The sequence below is a fragment of the Apodemus sylvaticus genome, chromosome 18 (genome assembly GCF_947179515.1).
Source record: "Apodemus sylvaticus chromosome 18, mApoSyl1.1, whole genome shotgun sequence".
Classification (NCBI taxonomy): domain Eukaryota; kingdom Metazoa; phylum Chordata; class Mammalia; order Rodentia; family Muridae; genus Apodemus; species Apodemus sylvaticus.
In genome coordinates, this window is record NC_067489.1 from 38,481,542 (window position 1) to 38,500,816 (window position 19,275).

Consider the following 19,275-nt stretch of genomic DNA (forward strand, 5'->3'; position numbering starts at 1 on the left):
TTTCATTTATATGAAACTCAAGAAGAGATAACACTGCTACTTGGTCACGAAACTCAGATCAATATTTGCTTCTAAGGGAGGGAAGGCTTAAGGGAGTTTTTGGAATTATATAGAAATGCTCAGTGCAAGTGGAGATTATATGAGTCGGATTATATAAACCTGATGGACTGGCTAGATAGCTCAGGGAAGATCTGAGGCTTTCCACCAAACCAGAGTTCATGGGTGGAACTCACAGCGTTCAAGGGGAAGAACCCAGTCCTGAAGCTGTCCTCTGACGCCCACACATATGCTGTGGCACACACATGTGGGTAACACATACAAATAAATGCATATAAAACTATTATGGATCAGACAAAGGCACAAAGATCTAGTTTAGAGCCAACCTAGTCTATATATTGCTGCCCCATCTCAAACAAACAAAAATGTGATGGCAAAACAGATATTATATATAAAATATGCTTTCCTGAAATGACAGCACAAAAGTTATACGTGTTTTAAAAACAAGCGCAAGGGGCTATGCAAAAGTATTCCAAAATAGTAGAACTATAAAGTATTTCTTGTTCATACACAAGAATAATAAAAATTAAACTCTCAAATGCCAATAGACATAAGCCGCTAAGCTATGCAAATGGTTTTGCATAGCTTATGATTGTTTCCCCACAGAGGAAGTAGGAAAGACTCTTCTCATTGCAGACAATACAATCTGGAGATAACAGAAGAACACAGGATACATTAAATACATCAGTGCAAGATATGTATCACTGGCATAGGGGGAGCCTCATGGTTTGGTTCTGCGTAGACAGTGGGGTTTCTCAAAGAGGTTTGCCGGAGCAAAGGGATTCCCATAAAGGAATATGGGTCAGATAGGAGAAACATGCTGGTTGCAAGCCAAGTGAAAAGACTTAACTTAGGAAGAGACTGTCGGAGGGCAAAATGAGAAGGCATCCAGAAAGTCTGCCGATGGGGAAGATGGGTGGAGGCCATTAGATTATGAAGGGCAAAGGCACAGACGATCGCAGTTGCAGGGTTCCCCAGGCTCAGGAGTTTCCTTCACTCTACATAGTTCAAGGGTGAGACTCTTGTCCCAGTTTTCAGGGAGATGGTGGGGAAAGATCACACAGTTGACCAATGTGGTCAGTGGCCAGTGACTCTGACAGCCCCTGGTTATTCCAAGGGACAAGGTGGATACTTGGATGGTGGGAGAGATGGATGGAAGGTCAGAAGACAGCAGAGGTCTCCAAGTAGCCTGTAAAGCATTGTGGGACTAGGCCCCACTACCTCATGTACTTTACTACTCTATTCAGATTTCATACTAATAATCCAGCAAACTACACAGACATATCATCAAAGGGAAAACTCTGTGTACTCAAAAATGTTAAGTAACTCCAAACTGGGAGTGTATGAATGAAAGCCTGTACCTCCAGCTGCGCAGTTGAAGGCATACACCTTTAATCCCAGCACTCAAGAGGCAGAGGCAGGAGGATCTCCCAGTTTGAGGCCAGCTTGGTGTATAGATTGAGTTCCAGGACAGCCAGGACTATACAAAGAAACTCAAAAGCCCAGACCAAACCAGACCAGACCAAACCAAAGCTCCTATCCCACTAACCCACATTAAATGCCAATAGCAGCAAAGAATTGGTCAGGTCTCCCTGTCCTGAGGCATCATATCACATCTACTGACGATTCCTTCCCATGGTATGGTTTATGCTTTCATAAGAAGGCAATGTCATCAATCACTACACAGCTGCATAACTGAATCTCTGTGTGTGTGTGTGTGTGTGTGTGTGTGTGTGTGTGTGTGTGTGTGTTTGGCACAGGCTCTCACTATGTAATCAGACTGGCCTCTCACTCATGATGCTGGCTTGGGACTGTAGCAATCCTCTCGGCCTCTGGAGTTACTGGGATTATAGACACACACCATGACATTAACTTAAAACTGTATACATTCATGTATGTATGGCTAACAGCAGTTAAACCCTGGCATGGGTGCTTTGCAATGTCTTACCTCATGGGGCCCTTACGATCATCCTTGGGGCACACATGTACGCTGTCGCTTTAGAGAGAATAAAACTGGGGCAGAAGAGATGTGACATCATGGGCTCTGAGCCACCCCAGCTCCCAACCCAAGGATTTGACCCTGGAGACTGTGACGCCACAGCGCAACACATTTAATTGCCTCAAATTGAAAAACTGAGGTCTTGGCTTTGACATATAAACTTTTACCTATTTTCTACTCTGGCCCAATACACAAATCCAGCTGAAAGCTTCAAGAACTTTCTTTTGAGCCAGCTTCATTACACTTGTTTGAAGATTCTCTTCTTCTAGTCGCTGGCCAAACCAACCTTTTCCCAAATGCCTTTGCACGTACTTGAGCAAGCACGGGTCCTGGAGGAAGCCCGTCTGATTCAGTAGTTAACAGAAATGACACCATTTCCCCAAGTCCAGCCTAGGGTGACAGAACATTGTGGACAAGGCCACCCCTAACATCCTGACACTTTGACAGCACAGGAAAAACACACCAGGCCACCATCTCCTTATCACAGGCAGAGAGAGGTGAGAGAACAAAGGAATGGCCGCTTCCTGACAGGCTGCATGATAACAGGAAGTGCTGTGGAGCGGGGCTGAAGAGGATCACCATTCAGTCAGAGTCAAAGAGCTCAGAGAGCCCTTCTGTCTTGGTCCTGCCTTCTCTCAGAGAGTAGAAACCTGAATCACTAGGTATGCTCATCTCCTCTTCCACTGTGTTCTGATGAACCCTGAAACTCACAAAAAAAGCCCTCTTCTCTCAGCTCCTTATTCTGTATTCATTACAGTGCTTAAGGCACAAACAAGTCGAGCTGGTCACGGGGTAGCCAACAGGGAGGCAGCCAGACTGAATCATAAGTGGAAGGTCTTCACGGCATCTGGGATCAGGGCCTCTCATGCTGTGGCTTCTGTCCTCAAAATTATTTTTCCACAGGGGTCCGTCCTTTCTGTTACTTGATACCAGCCAGCACTGGTGGCTTCTCTAGTGTTGTGGATCTCAAGGGTGAGCTAGGAATTGGCCTGGACTTCAACTGGCAGGCACAAGGAGTAGGGAGGGGCAAGATCTTGACTCCATGTGCGCCAGTGTAGTTGTTGACAAATATTCTAGTCCAGCAAATCAGAATGGCGGTCTTTCAACTATGGTCTGGTTCTCAGAGAAAAATAGGATTCTTTGAGAATTAAACGAACAAAATTGGCTCTATCTTTAGCTGCTCCTTTTGAGGAAGACTGTAGGCTGCGCACGCATCCAACACAGCATCCTATCAGCAAGCAGGGCCAAGGACAAGGCAGGTGACATTTGCTGAACAACTCCAGATCTAGTTGAAGCTAAATCAGGAAGCCAATTCTTAGGGTGAAGGGTCCCCACAGACAAGCAAGGGGAGGGGGGCACAGAGTAATCAGTTCTCTCCTGCAGGTAACTGAGGTAGAAAGGGCAACTCTTTTTGTCCTTCAAATCTAGGAATCCTCAGAGGCACCAAGGGCTCAAAATATCAAACAGCAGGACTTCCCAGAGAACACTCCAGAGCACACACCACTCCTGGAGTCGATAGACATTCCTCCTCAGCTCATCCTACTGAGTAGCACAGGGCCTGCCTCCCTCACATGGGTGGCCCTAATTAGCAGTATCCCTTTCATTATAGACTCACTGTACATGCACGGGTACACTGTACCACAACAGGGATGTGTAACGTAGTCACTTTTACCAGAGAATAACTTTTTTCAACTCTCTTTAATATAAAAAGTGGGTCTAGGAGGAAAAAAAAAAGGAAAAGAAAGAAAGACGACATAATTATTCAATGGGAATACACACAATTACAAAAACCACTCTGTCCCTGTCTACTCGGTACTGTACGAAGCAGTGCTTTATGCCTTGGTCATCAGAAAGCTGTGCTAGCTCACTCAGATCAGTGCCAGGAATTCTGTGAGCTTGAGGTCACACTGCCAAGATCCAAAAGTAATGTCGACAGTGAGTGTTTGCACAGATATGAGAGAGAGAGAGAGAGAGAGAGAGAGAGAGAGAGAGATCAGCTGCCCGGTGTATAACTCCAGCCACAGAGAAGTGGGAAAAGCACATTTGTCAAAGTTCGTAAACTTTACCCAGGGGAGGGGCAGGAAAGCGGGCTCTTACCTAGCTCTCCACGGAGGCTGACGAGTTCTTGGGAGAGGGTTTTGTGTTGCTTCAGCGCTTCCTCCCGCTGCAGAAAACACACACTGAGTTACTAACGTTTTTTTTAAAGAGGGTCCCCTTTCAGTAAGGTACACATTTGCCATTGCTAGGAAAATGAGACCTAAGAGGCCGAGATTCGAATCACTGAATCACTTAGGCTAACAGTTTGTGTTGTTAGAAGCACAGCAAAACACAGATGTCCCTCTGCTGTGAAGGAATGTCATGTTTCAAAAAAATCTATATTTTCCCAGGTCCTATGGAGGCTTTCCTTTGAGGAACTAAATGCGCATTTAAAAATATTTGCTTTGAGCCTCGTACTTACTAGAGATCCGTAGATCCTTTAAGCTAATGCATACTGTACTTAAGATGGAATGCACTCTCCCCTCCAAGGGCAATAAAGGCCTAATCAGTTCAAGATAAATATTTAATGTTCTAAACATAGGCATTTAGATGGACTTTGTCCCAAGTCCGCAAATAACAAAGTTTTGTTACAAGGCCAGTCCTATATTCTAAACAAGAAAAAAAAAGAGTTTGCTTTTAAGATAGGACAAAAAAAAATTTTTTTTAATCTCTTAAAGATGAGAAATCAAGTTGATTTTATCCAGTTACACAGCAGTTTCCAAGGATTATTACATCAAGAAGCAACTACAATTCTAAATAGATCTGAAAGAAGTAAAAGAAATCAGGAGGGTGTTTCAGTGTTTAACAAAAACAACAAATATCAGTCTTGCGGTAAGGAGTAATTTTAATTTTCACGTTACCTTCAGGGCTGTAGCAGGCACACGTCCACACATACTTACACAAACACAATCATTAGACACAGTTCGAGACGGAGAGTCCCTGGCGCCAGGGTGAAACTAGCAAGTGAGAAAATGTCCAGGCTCTCAGTAAGTGTCCTTCCTGAGATCACCTTAGATGTGGGGCTCCGGCGCTGTCTGGATCACAGTGTGGCAGAGACCACGAGACTGGCCTCTGCAGTCTATAGAGTTGCTTCTCATTCAAAGCACTTTCCCCTGGTTCCAGACTGGGTCTGCCGGTAGTCCCTGACACCCTTCTAGAAAAGCACTGTAAACAAATACTAATTACCCTTGTTGCTGCACAGGGAGAGAGGCACATTTTGCTGCTAGGGCAGCCCATTTTCCAGCTCCGGTCTCTCCAACTCCCCCACCCCCTGCACTGTCCAAGAAGTGCACCGGTGGCCACGCCTCCCACGGGTCTGCCTACACTCGAAGCTCCAGAGGGCGGGGCGCCATTGGCCCCCCCAGTGGCCTTCCCTCCTGTCCCGCAGGTTACTGCCTCAGACTCCTCTCTCTCCTCTCTGAAGCTGATACTGCGGGCTTCTGTCTCTGGCACAAGCAGCGGATGATTACTTAAAGCCACAGCCCTTCATTTATGAGAAACGAGAGCCAGACATTATCCTGATCGATTGCCACTTACTTAATATCAGCTGGGGCCGAGGAAACAGGGACGGGACCCTCTCTGCGTGGATAATGGAGTTATTTTTAGATGTGAGCCTTTTTACTCCCCTCTCTAATTGAGGTCATTAGATTATCACACTTACTAATAGAAAAGGGAAACCTGTGCTTCAGAGCCCATATACTAAAGGCATGGTGAACTAGGTGAAGGGCAATCAGGGGGCGGGCCCTGTTGTGATTTAGAATTTTAAATGACATTACAGTAGAGTATAGTTCATTGACATTTTTTAAAACGGAAGTGATCACATGGCTATTGGAGACTACATATATTTGAAATCACCGGTCAGGAATTTCAAATGTCAAAAAACAATTGCTTTTGCAATGCAAAAACTAAAGTTTGAGGACGATAAAATAACAACCCACAGATACAATGTTCTCCTTTCTCCCCTTCTTACAGGTCTCACACTTTACCACAGTCTCCCAAGATCTGGGATTACAGGCAGTGCGACTACAGCCGGACTACCATGTCAAGCCTTAATTTTATTCAAACCATCTGGGTAAATGGCAGATTTTGTCACAGGAGTGGGAGAAAAGCAGGGGACAGCTCTGTTAGACATGCGCAGTAAGTCTGATACTGTGAACCTGCTCCAGAGGCCCCTTCCCCACAGCAGCCCAGCTGCAAACAAAAGGAGGTGAAAGGCAAGGAAATCTTATCTCTTACCCTCAAGAACTGAAAGGGAGATGGCAAAAACTGAGGCTGAGGACTCTGGGAAGGCCACGCCCACCTCCATAAATACACATGGGATGGTGAGCTTATTAGTGGACTTCAGGAGGACTTCAGGGAGAGTGTGGACACCTGTCCTGACTCACCCTCAGCCTTCTCGGTCACTGTGTCTCAATGGCCGGAAGTGGGGGTGGGGGAAAGCCAGCCCACTCTTTTTTTCTTCACAATGACTTTTGCCCTTGGTGTTGCCTTTGCACTAGTTCTGGTTCTTTAGAGCCCAGCACTCAAGCAAGGGTTTTTTTCTTCTTTATACCCTAGAGGGCTGCTAGTTGATATTTTTTTGTGTATAAACTCCCTGTTGCAAACAACACTGGGACAGAAGGTGGGGGCAGCTAGCACCTGTCCACAGGTTGCTGAGTTCTCCCTCCAGCAACCACCACACACACACACACACACACACACACACACACACACACACACACACACACACACGGCAAGCATGAGTGGGTGGCTGTTGGAATGACCGGCTTTCCTAACCTGATTCACCTTAGACACTTATACACTAGAAAGCCAGGTATCAGAGACAACATTCCCTCCCTCCAGTACCCAGAGCGGACATTTATCTTTCTGAATTATGAGTTATTACTTATAAAACTAAGCACACTCGACATCATATACCATATACCATAATGATATGTAAGACAATTAAGACATAGCTCCTGTCTTCAAGGAGCCTGACACTTAGCGGATGTGGGGGTGGGGTGGGGCAGGGGGAGGGTGCAGTGTCCAGGACCAATTCTTTGGTCATCAATCAAAGCAGATGACATCATCTGAGGCGAAGCAGTGCAGGACTATGGGAAACCCCGGGCTTTAATATGATCTACTAAAAAATGCAGACCGGACTCCGACAGGCATGCTGTTAGTTTCTGCAGGACTGTCTTTGGCTTGCTTGCCCTTTAAATGTACTTATTATTTACTCCAAGATGATAAAATACATTCTGGCAGTTAGAGACAAAAATTTTTTTCAGCTGCTAAGGTTAGTGTCTCTGTCATAGATGATAAACCATTTATAATCCAGAGAAGGGGTTTATTTGATTATCTTTGTACTCCCACATGCGGGCCCCTCCCCCCACACAGTGAGACTAAAGGGGGAGGTGTAATCCGCACAAAGAGACACTTTCATACTCGTGCATTAAATATATGAAGCGCTCTAAGGAGAAAAAAAATGGGATCCTCCATAATTTAATTAGGGTCGCTGGGATGCAAGCACTTAGTGGCTGGCTGCTGTCCCACCAGCGTGCCCGACTTCTGCAGACGACTGAGTGGCATCAGCAACACAGGACTATTACAGGAAGGAGCTTCGTCAGACAGCCCGAACGTGGCTACGTCTGATTTCCTTTAAATCTGAGATGTAGACTATTAGCATCATTTAAAACCTAACTGTGTGTGTGTGTGTGTGTGTGTGTGTGTGTGTGTAGGTACTAGCCTAGGTTAGAGTCTATATGCAAAAAAACCTATCTGGACTTGTTTTACCTTACCAAGAAATATGCCTAGAGTCCCTTTGATGAGGACTCTAGGGTTACTAACAGCAATGCTGGCCGATAGTGACCGAATGTTTCAACCGTGGGCACAAGAGAGCTCCGTAGAGGGTTAAGGGGATTTTAGCCACTCAACTTTCCCTATCCGAGTCTTTTCCTTTCATCTGTTTCATAACAGTGCCTTGCACACACTAGGCAACTAGCAAACATTTATTGGTGGACTATAAAACAGAGAGAGCGAAGAACATCTAACATGGAGATTCCGTGGGCATTTGTAAGACGGTTCTGCCGTTCCACCCTTGCCCTTCCCTTGTCCACTCAGGTATCGTCTCTACAATTCTGTCGACTACAGTTCTGGGGGTGGCTTTACAAGAAGGAGCTGGAGGCAGACTCTGCTCTCAATGAACTCCCATCTCAAGGAGCCAAAATGGGGGCTGGAGAAATGACTCAGTGGTTAAGAGCACTGGCTTGCTCTTCCAGAGGACCCCAGGTTCAACGCTCAGCAACTAAAGCAACTAAGGCAACTTACAACCGTCTGTAACTCAAGTACCCTCTTCTGGCGTCTGTGGACGCTGCATATAAGTGGTTCAAAGACATACATAGTACATGTAGCAAACACTTGGGAAGTGTAAGATCCCGGAGTAAAAGGTGGAGCTACAAGTCCCAGGCTTCTCCTTAAGGAAGGGTCTCCTGGGCTTGATAGTCATTAAGGTGCCTGTTACACAGCCATTCTGCTGTGGTTTGGATAGAAACACTCGGGCGCTGAAGGCTTGACACCCCAGCACGCGGGTCCTGTTGAGAGGCACACAGAACCTGAGGAGCTAAGTTCATCAGGACTCATGAAGTCAGAGCTGAATGAGCCATCAGGAGGTAGAGCCTGACCGGAAATAAGTTAAAGTGGGGGGCTGTAAAGGGTAGCGTTTGTGCCTGGTGTCTTCCCTTCTCTTCCTCTTGTCGATGATGGCATGAGCCACCAGCTCCATCTCTTGCTTCCTGCCAGGATGTTCTGCCTCATCCAATAGCAATGGATCCAAATAACCATGGATCCTTGCAAAAAAGTTCTTGAGACGCATTAAGGGTATACTGTGTATCACCCAGTATGCCAAACCCAGGGCTGTTCTAATTAAGCGCTTCATTTATTTGTTCCTCAACTGAACACCTGATGAACTACATGGATTGGGCTTAGGAACCACTTCGTCTAGGTCAAAAAGTCTCTTATTAAGACTACACTTGCATATTCTGTAGGATACCCTTTCCAAAAGAGGTCCTGAGAGACTGAGAGTCAGATAGGAGATTCCTACTTCCTTCTCAAGTGCGTTCCTGGGCCTTTGCCCACCGAGGGCCAGTGAAGGCAGGACTGCCTACTTTATTGAAGTAGCATTGGACCTTCGCTGTCTGTAGAATCAGTCTGTGTACTCTGGGTGCAGGTCGTGACGCACGGACGTTTACTTAAGGAGGTCTGAAGATGCAGGAATCCGGGGAAAGCATGGTCAGGATCGGCACTGCTTGCTGTCTGCAGTCACCAAACTCTGTGCCTTGATTTTATTTGTCAATTCCCATTATCAATAGTGTAAGCATTTAAATAGACAAAATTAGTCCTTACTAAGTGCCGGGCATTACTAACAAATGTTAATTCCCTCCTGCTGTTCCTGCACATCCCTACTACACAGCTGAGCATTTGGCAGTGAGGGTCACATTTAAAAAGACACTACTGTCAAATTATAAAATCCTATAGTCCAAGTTAACAAATCAGAATCATTCCTAACAAATATGCATAATTTAATAATGTCCCAGCAAGCACCTTTTTCAAAGTTAATGTTAATAGTGTTTTTTTTTTTAAACTTGGCTCAAACATATACAATCTAATCAATATAAAATAACAATATATACCCATATATTTTTTATTCTGTTTCTAAATAGCACATGTTTAGAAACTTAGATACTTATTTGCTCAATTCACACTGATTATTTTATAGATGCTCACTGCCCTTCTTGGAGTCCTGCCGGCCACATCAGATCATCTGTGGACAGTGGAGAACCACTGGAGGACAGACAACAGGATGGACTGCTCGGCGGCAGAGGCACAACTGTTAGCAGTGCTTGGCTTGGGATGGACTGCAGAGAGCAGGCTGGAAGCACAAAGGAGCCATCAGAGCCCAGCGATCAGCCGGGTCGGAACGGGTTGACCTTTGTAGGAAGAGCAACTTCATTTTCCAAAGCATTAACCATGAGGGAAAGTGCATATAATTTAGAGTTGAATGAGAGTTTCATACCAGTCTGGAGTTTTATAGCACAGGCAACTGTCATTTCACTACCATCTTTCCAATGTAGAGACTTTGGGAGAGAAGGGGAGTACTGTGAAAATATTTGCAGGAGATAGCTCAGCAGTTGGGAGTGCTTGCTGTCAAAGCAAGAGGACATGAGTTTAAATCTCCAATGCCCATGCAAAAAGCCAGGCATGGTAGTGAGTGCCCGTAACGGCAGCCTTTGGAGATGAAGTCAGGTGCATCCTGGGAATCCACTCTCCCAGTGGCCAGCCCGGCTTCCAGTTGAAGGTCCAGTGAGGACCCGTGTCTCAAAAAGCGAGGAGGAGAGCACACTAGAGGAGCACCATCCTGCTCCAGCCTCCTCATGCATGATGCCTGCACCCACACCTACACAGACTTGTAGTCCACACACAGGAGGAGGAGGGAGGGAAGATAACAGAAAGTTACTGTAACTCCAAATTCTATCTAGAGACTGGCTATCTAGAGGAGGCACTGAGTGATAAAAGTATTGATTGGGATGTGGAGAAAGCTTGGTCATAAACACAAATTCCTCAGTTTAATCTCTAGGAGCCTCGTGTTTTTTGTTTTGTTTTGTTTTGTTTTGTTTTTCCGAGACAGGGTCTCTCTGAGTAGTTCAGGCTGTCCTGGAACTTTGTAGACCAGGCTGTCCTCGAACTCAGAAATCTGCCTGCCTCTGCCTCCCAAGTGCTGGGATCAAAGGTGTGTGCCACCACCACCCGGCTAGAAGCCTCATTTTTAAAAAGCCAGGCAGGCACAGTGTCGTGCGCTGGAGCCCTGGGGATATGGGGACAAGCACATTTCTGTGATTTGCTCACTGCCAAGACCAACTAGGAGAGTTTCACGCCAGTGAGAAATCCTGTCTGGAGATGAAGGTGGATGGCTCACACACACACACACACACACACACACACACACACACACACACACACACAGGGATTGGAGAGGAGGGAGGGAAGGAAGGAAAGGGAGAGAAGGAAAGAAAGGGAGGGAGAGGAGAGAGAATGAATGAATGAATGAATGAATGAATGAATGGAGTGCCAGGTCTTCCGGTCATTAACTTAAGCATCTTTGCAGGACAAGTCTGAGCACCCTCCTTCCCCGCCAGTCAGGGCTGATAGCCATCCTTACCTCAGACAGGAGGTGCTGGATCACAAGGGTTAGTGCTTCCAACTTGGTGTTACCACAGGAAAGCAGCTGCTTGAGGTGCAGGATCAATCCACTCTGGTTTTCACATTTCGTCTTGTACTGAGCCAACTCAAGCGCTCTTTCGGAGGACAGCACATCTGGAGCTGTCTGGGTCTGGATGCACAGGCTCCTGGGATTCTTCTGCCTGCCCTTTTCAACTGCAGGAGGAAGGACGCGTGAGGTTAATTTTTATAACCGCCACTACATGGGTTCAAAACAAGCCTGCTACACCACTCGGAGAGCCTCGGAACCATGTTCACATTGGCACGTGCACGCGGAGGATGGCTGGAGTTGATCCGGGATCAGGATGGGTGGAATTAATAGGCATGAAGACTCATGGCATGCACGTGAGTCAAACAGATCTAGCAACTCAGGAACATAAAACACTGGGGGAGGGGGCACAAAATAGTGATTTCCTGGCCTTTATTTTTAATTCACCATTGCTATCTGTGTTCATGATGTTATGTGCACGTGAGTACAGGTTCTCAAACACCACTGAGGTCCTGTGGTGGTCAGAGAACTACCTCCTAGAGCTGGTTTCCTTTTACTATGGGTTCCAGGACCCAGCTCAGGTCACCAGACTTGCCACAGCAAGCATTTTTGCCCACTGCGCCATCCCTCCAGACCCAATCCGTAGCTTTTACTCTTCTGGTTAAAACTGACGAAGAAATCAGAAAGCCAAAAGCCCTTTTCTGTGTCTGTTGGGGGGTAATCCTGCGATTCCTGTCTCTGAGTTCGTGTGTGAGGTGAATTACATTTACTGATTCTTGTATGCTGAGCCATCCCCTAAATCTCTGGGGCAAAAACTTGATCAAAATGAAGGATGGTTTGGGTATGATCTTGAATTCAGTTGACCAGTGTTTCATTGGGAATTTCTGCATCTACGTTCATCAGAGAGATTGGCTTGTAATCTTTTTCTGTGTCCGTGTGTGTGTGAGGGGTCGGGGAGAGTGAATGAATGTGAATCTGGTATCACAGTGATGCTGTAAATTATAGTGGGAGGCGAAAAGAAATAAAAGTGGCATCCTGCCAGGCGGTGGTGGCGCACACCTTTAATCCCAGCACTTGGGAGGCAGAGGCAGGCAGATTTCTGAGTTTGAGGTCAGCCTGGTCTAGAGAATAGTTTTCCAGGACAGCCAGGGCTACTCAGAGAAATCCTGTCTCAAAACTCTACCCCCGAAAGAAACAAAGATAAAGAGGGGGGGGGGGGAGGGAGGGAGGGAGGGAGGATGAGAGGAAGAGAGGAAGGAAGGAAGGAAGGATGCGGGTTGAAAGAAGCACAAGACAATTTAAGGTGAGCACAACTAAGACTCACTGTTAAATGGATTTGCAGTTTGGAGAAGTAGCAAATGCTGAAACTAGGGTAGCGCATTTAAATCCAGGATGCACTTTAATCCCCTTGTGTTTTCAAAGAGAAGGTGAAAGGGAAGGATTAAAAAGCAGGGTTTTTGTTGTTGTTGTTTTTTAAAGAAACCATGGAATAAGCACTGAGGAAAAACTCAGATTATTGAACTTGAAATGCTTTTCTTTCCTCCCGCATTTTCCTTTTTAAGAAATCCGTTAGACTGGGCGTGGTGGCACACACTTTTAATCCCAGCACTTGGCGGGCAGAGGCAGGTGGATCTCCGTGAGTTCCAAGATAGTCCGGTCTACAGAGGTTTTGTAGGCCAACTGAGGATGCACTCTGAGACTCTGCCTCCAAATAAATGAATAAATTTGTTTGTTGTTGTTGCTCTTGTTAGCATGCTAGGTAACAGGTGTCATTATAGTATTTTATAGATGATTTGCTTAAAGTTTAATAAGTTCTTCACAGTTGCTTGCCGGTACTCCTCTCCTACCCTAAAATCCTCCCAGTTCCCAGGAGCCCCTTCCATTTTCCCCTCACGGCCTCCTGAGCACTGTCCACAAACACCTCCCACAGAACTGCCTTCCTTGCTGCCGTTCTGTCATTGCCACGGTCTACTCTGCAGATGTCTAGTGACTCTAATGAACTAGCATGCACACTGGCGATCCTGCGCTCTGCTCCTCCGAGGTTAACTGTGAAAAGCACCGCGTGCCTGAAGACATTGCCTCATTTTACATTACGGGCAAACTCTGTTCCCCCCAAGTAGTAAAAAAAAACAAGAGTAAAAATGTTCTCAAACGCATGCTGCGACTCCAGATTCATCTAAGTTTGAAGAGATTGCTCACTTCCCACGCTGTGTTCTGGGAATAACTCGTTTTACATGAAAATCTTTTCTTCAGTTTTGGAAGCATTCCAGATGTCAAGTTGCTCTGGATAAAACAGGAAGCGTACTGCTTAGTGTTTGGAAACAAACAGGCCCAACAATCAAAACAAATATAAATATGGGGGGGGGGGAAACGGCACATGAAACTAAAAAAAAAAGGTAAAATAAATGTTTCCTTATTTGTGACAACCAGTCCCCATGGCACCGTCTGCATTTTGCACTGACAAATTTGACAGAACTTTTTAAGCAGCAAGGTTTTCCTCTTATTTTTCAGGGACCCAAAACTATCATCCGAGAGGGCTTGGAAGACAGTGAGGAGACATCTGGGTTGTGTTCCCAAGGGCCAATGGCTCATGTTCACATTAAAAATAATATTTAAGTATAAGTTACACTCAAAACAATATTTTAAGTATCAGCCTCATTTCCTGTGGCTGCTTTAGGTGGTGAAACAGCTCCTAAGATTTGATAACCCTCAGTTTTAAACTAAGATTCCCATTGTGTCTTACAGTACTCAGACACCGGGAATGAAAATATTGTTCATTCTTTACAGGATGGAGTTTTCAAGTTGCTTGTTCACTAACTGCCACTTCCCTGGGTGCAGACCATATTCAGCTTGATATTGTCATAATAGTCCAGAGAAATAAAATTATGAATCACTTACTGTATTAATGACAAAAACATAAATATGTAAGAGCGTGTCTACATTTTCTGTGTATCAAATTCCTTAACGGTTGCCTTGTAGAGTTACTACTGCTGTGATGAAGCACCAAGACCAAAGCAACCTGGTGAGGAAAGGGTTTATTTCAAGTTAGACGCCCATGCAACAGCTCATCACTGAGGGAAGTCGGGACAGGAACTCACATGGAGCAGAAGCCTGACTGCCATGGGGGGAGGGGGCTGCTTCCTAGCTTCCTGCCTTTGGCTCGCTCAGCCCGCCTTCTATAGCATCCAGGACCACCAGCCCAGGCATGGCGCCACCCACAGCGGGCTGGGCCCTCCCACTATTTAAGAATTAATTAAGAAAATGCCCTACAGCCTGATCTTATGAAGGCATTTTCTCAGTCGAGGCTTCCTTGTCTCAGGTGTCGAGCTGACATAAAATTCGCCAGTGTAGAATACTGATTACAATGTCAATTTTTTTTTCAATTTTTAGATGCTTCAAATGTTTTAGGCCATCATGATTTAAATAAACAGGAAAGAAAAAGTTTTCAGAAAGGCCAAGAAACTTGTTTATAAGTCATCAATTTGCTTTTAAGAAACTGAAAAGTCCACAACAACCTATTTTTTTGTAATTACTGTGCTTTCTCTTTGAACACATCCTTAACTTAATGGAGATTTCTCTGTAATATCCAAGTTTTTGTATGCAGATAAAAAGTAATTTTCATTTCCTTGAGACTGAGTTGATGAAAGGGCATATGGTGTCCCCAGAAATGTCTGATGCGTGAGAACATTAAAATGACCAAACTGATAGGGCATTTTTAATTGATTTTGGTAAGCCGGAAAGTCGCTCTACGAATCTTGTTCTGCTGGACTGCTGTTCTCTCCATCGGAGCATACTCTATCAATAAGCGCTCTCTTTTCACAATCAATTAAATACGTCTTATCTTCTAATAAACTGTTTTGCACATCAAGAGATGACTGCAATTCAATTTGAAAAAAAAAATCGCCAGTATAATGTCCTAAGAAATCATATTTGCCACACAGAAGGCCAGAACAATAGCAGTATTTACAGTTCAGAGTATTTCCTCTTGTCCTCTCTTCTTTGAGATTTGATCTGTCTGTAGCCCAGGTTAGCTTCAAATTCCTCGCTCCCTGACATAGCCTCCAGAGCACCCAGGCTACCCCTTTTCCGGATCCTTCCTTTGTAGGGAAGCTAAGGCTAGTGCAGGTGTAAACAGCTTCTCTGGACAGACTCGTCTGCTAACCCCACACATTCTGGAAACTACGGAACAGCAATGTAAACTATACATAGAACATACATAGAAACAAAATGTAGGTAGCACACTTACCAGACTTTTGAAACTAACAGATGCCTGCTAGTTTGAGGGATAGCTCTCACCTGTGTCCCCCTTTCCCCACAGTGTCCAGGGACCAGACTTACGCATACTCGGCCCTCTACCACTAAGAGACACCTCCAGCCTGAGGCCTATCTTTTATGCTAACATCCTAGAGAAAAACGTTAATATTCCCAGGGGCTTACATCAGGAAAGCACAGCAGAATACATGTAAAACTATAAACAGTGTTTACCTTCTTGGGCTAAGGACTAGAAGCGACATAATAAGACAGTTCAAATCACTTTCATACGTTTTGCTCTTTAGAAATGCATCTGTGGGGCTGGAGAGATGGCTCAGCAGTTAAGAGCACCGACTGCTCTTCCAGAGGTCCAATTCCCAGCAACCACATGGTGGCTCACAACCATCTGTAATGGGATCTGATGTCCTCTTCTGGGGTGACTGAAGAGAGCAATGGTGTGCTCATATACATAAAATAAATAAATCTTAAAAAAAAAACAAATAAAAATAAAATGCATCTGTGTGGATATGTGCATACATGTGCTTGTGGGTTTGTGTAGCTGTGCAGAGGCCTATGGAGGCCAGAGAAGGACACCCAGTGTCTGTCTTTCCACTTATTTCCTTGAGACAGTGTCTCTCACTGACCCTTATACTTATGGGCCCAGCTAGGTTGTCTGGGCTTGGGATCTTCCTCTCGCTACTGCCCCACTAACGTTGGGGTACAGGTGTGCATGCAGGATTCTAATGTTAAGTGTGAGGGTTCAAAATGCAGTTCTCATGCTTGCATAGGAATACTCTTACCCACAAAGCTGTCTCTCCAGCACCCACTTTTATAATCTAAAGTGATAGGTTAACTATTATCTACACAAATTTTAATATACAACAAGTGGAGAAAATTCTTTTCAAAATCATTAAAATTAATTTTAAGCACTGTTAAGTCTTTACTCAATACTTAGCCAGCAAGAAAATACAATCTACTCTCAGAGTCTTTCCCAGAGCAATCTAGACAAGCGTTTAAACACAGGTTTTGTTAAGGGCTTGAACAAAATTGACAACTAAGGAGGAAACACCACGCCGACATATTTTTTTTTAAAGAGTACACACTTCTCATTGCGCTGGGTGCCCTGTGTCTGAGGCTGGACAAGCACACGGTGACCTCAATCTTTGCTCTACATACCGCACTCCCTTAGGAGAACAATCCTGTACGGCAGCTGATGACCCAGTTCACACGTCCTTCCCTGTCCCCATTCCTGAGGATCAGAGAGAATACGAAAATCTCCAGTGATGCTCAGAGCCCCGGGCTCATATAGATGGGCCACTTTGTGGCATGAAAAGCCTAGGGTTTCCCCCGAGCCCAGAGGGATTTACTGTTTACACGAAATGATCATGGTATGACAAATTTAGCATAATATGAAGCAAACTTTGGCCATCTCTCCTTATGTGCCCTTACATGTTTATCAGGATGAGGATGTTACTGTTTTGATGATGTGGCTTTATTTAAAAAGATAAACTTTTTTGTTTGTCATATCTATGTAATCTATTAACAGAACAAGATCTGACGTCAAAGAATCCATTTAATTGGAGACATTAAACTCAAAGAGAGGGGCCTTAGATGAAATGCCCTACAGTGGGGAGAGGGAACTTCTAGAGCCTACCTCTAACAGAGGGCAGGGCATCAAGTGAGGAAGGGGGTTGTCATGCCACAGTCAGAAACTCTGACCCATAACTGTTCCTGTCTGAAAGAACCGCAGGGACAAAAGTGGAGAAGAGCCTGAGGAAAAGAAGGCCCAGCAACAGGCCCAAAGTGGAATGCAGCTCAAGGGAGGCCCCAAGGCCTGACACTATTACTGAGGCTATGGAGCGCTCACAAAAGGGGACCTAGCATGACTACCCTCCGAAAGACCCAACAAGCAGTTGAAAGAGTCAGATGCAGTATTTACAGCCAACCATTGGACAGAAGCTGCTGACCCCTGTGGTGGAATTAGGGAAAAGCTGGAAGAAGCTGCAGAGGAGGGTGACCCTGTAGGAGGACCAACAGTCTCAATTAACCTGGACCCCGAGCTCCCTCAAGCACTGCACCACCAACCAGACAGCATTCGCCAGCTGATATGATGCCCGCAATACATATACAGCAGCGGACTGCCGGGTTTAGACTCAGAGAAGATGCACCTAACCCTCAGGAGACTGGAGGCCCCAGGGAGCATGGAGGTCTGGTGGGATGGGGGTGGGGACATCCTAGTGGAGACTGGGGTTGGGGGTTATGGGATGTGAACCAGAGGGTGAGCCAGGAGGGGGATAAAATCTGGACTATAAAACAACCAAGATTAAGTAAAATGTAAAAAATAAGAACTGAGTAGCTGCAGGGAGGTGGTGGCGCACGCCTTTAATCCCAGCATTCGGGAGGCAGAGGCAGGCGGATTTCTGAGTTCAAGGCCAGCCAGGGCTACAGAGTGAGTTCCAGGACAGTCAGGGCTACAAGGAGAAATCCTGTCTCAAAAAACCAAAAATCAAAACAAAAAGAACTGAATAGTTAACTGAATTGAGAAACATTATAAACTTTGTGAATTATTAAAACCATTTCTTCCCTGGCTTATTTACCCTCTAGTCAGGGAATTTGCTACATGAAGGCATTGATAAAATAATGTACTTACAATGGTAACTCAATTAAGCTCAGAATTTCCAATATATATTTAGGAAAGTACTTCTTGCAATTGCATTTTTGCATATTTAGTTATATGCACAACATAACTAATATGCAAAAACACTAATATACTAATATTAGATATAATATTATATATAAATAATAATATACACATACTAATGTAAGCATTATATTAGTGTTATCATCCGTGCTTGGTACTTATCTAGTGCATAATTCTATCAGTTCAACATTCACTGATTAATTTTTCCTAAAGACATCACTGTACATCCAGTTGCCAAATTCACAGTCCTATTAAGATAAGAAATAATTATATGTAAATGCTAAAAGTGTGCCATACAAAAGCAGAAATATAATCTAAATTTGAGCAAAGATTGTGTTTAAAATTTTTGAACTATAAAAATAAAGGATTAAAAAATAAAAAAGTAACTACCACTGCCACATCCGGTCCATATGCACTATGGTCTCGGTATGGTAAAGCACAAACCAGAAAACAAAACTGTTTGTGCACAGATCTGAATAATATATGGATCCTAGATTGAGTCCGGATCTTCAGGCTTGGTGGCAGGTGCTTTTACCTGCTGAGTTACCTTGAAGGCCTTCAAAAAGTTTTAACCAAAAATATCTGCTCACAGTTCCACCACCTCAGGGACAGGACGAGGCTCTTCACTCTGTCCATATCTATTCAATACAGTACTTGAAGTTTTAGCTAGAGCAATAAGACAATGAAGGGGATCAAGGGGATACAAATTGGAAAGGAAGAAGTCGAAGTATTTTTCTTTGCAGATGATATGATAGTATACGTAAGTGGCCCTAAAAGTTCTACCAGGGAGCTCAGCTGAAATACACTTGCAGCAAAGTAGTTACATACAAAAAATATATACAAATGACAAATGAACTTAGAAAAAAAAAACAGGGAAACAACACCTTTCACTGTAACCTCAATTAGTATAAAATACCTTGGGCTAAGTGTAAGCCAAGTGAAAGACGTGTATAATAAAAACTTCAGGTCTTTAAAGAAAGTAGCTGAAGA

At 44.6% G+C, this 19,275-nt stretch overlaps 1 protein-coding gene across 7 annotated transcripts in view; it reads right to left on the bottom strand.

Moving 5' to 3' along the window:
- The window catches only part of Mtus1 (microtubule associated scaffold protein 1), a 149,974-nt gene that overhangs the window by 21,046 nt on the left and 109,653 nt on the right, over positions 1-19,275 (bottom strand). For 6 of the 7 annotated variants that reach the window (XM_052162382.1, XM_052162375.1, XM_052162376.1 and 3 more), the window contains 2 exons: positions 11,286-11,500; positions 4,154-4,220 (listed from right to left, as the gene is read on the bottom strand). In XM_052162382.1, the coding sequence (XP_052018342.1) occupies positions 4,154-4,220; positions 11,286-11,500 (282 nt within the window). Of the gene's footprint in view, positions 1-4,153; positions 4,221-7,659; positions 7,690-11,285; positions 11,501-19,275 lie in introns of those variants that run through there. The other variant, XM_052162381.1, reaches the window with a different exon arrangement.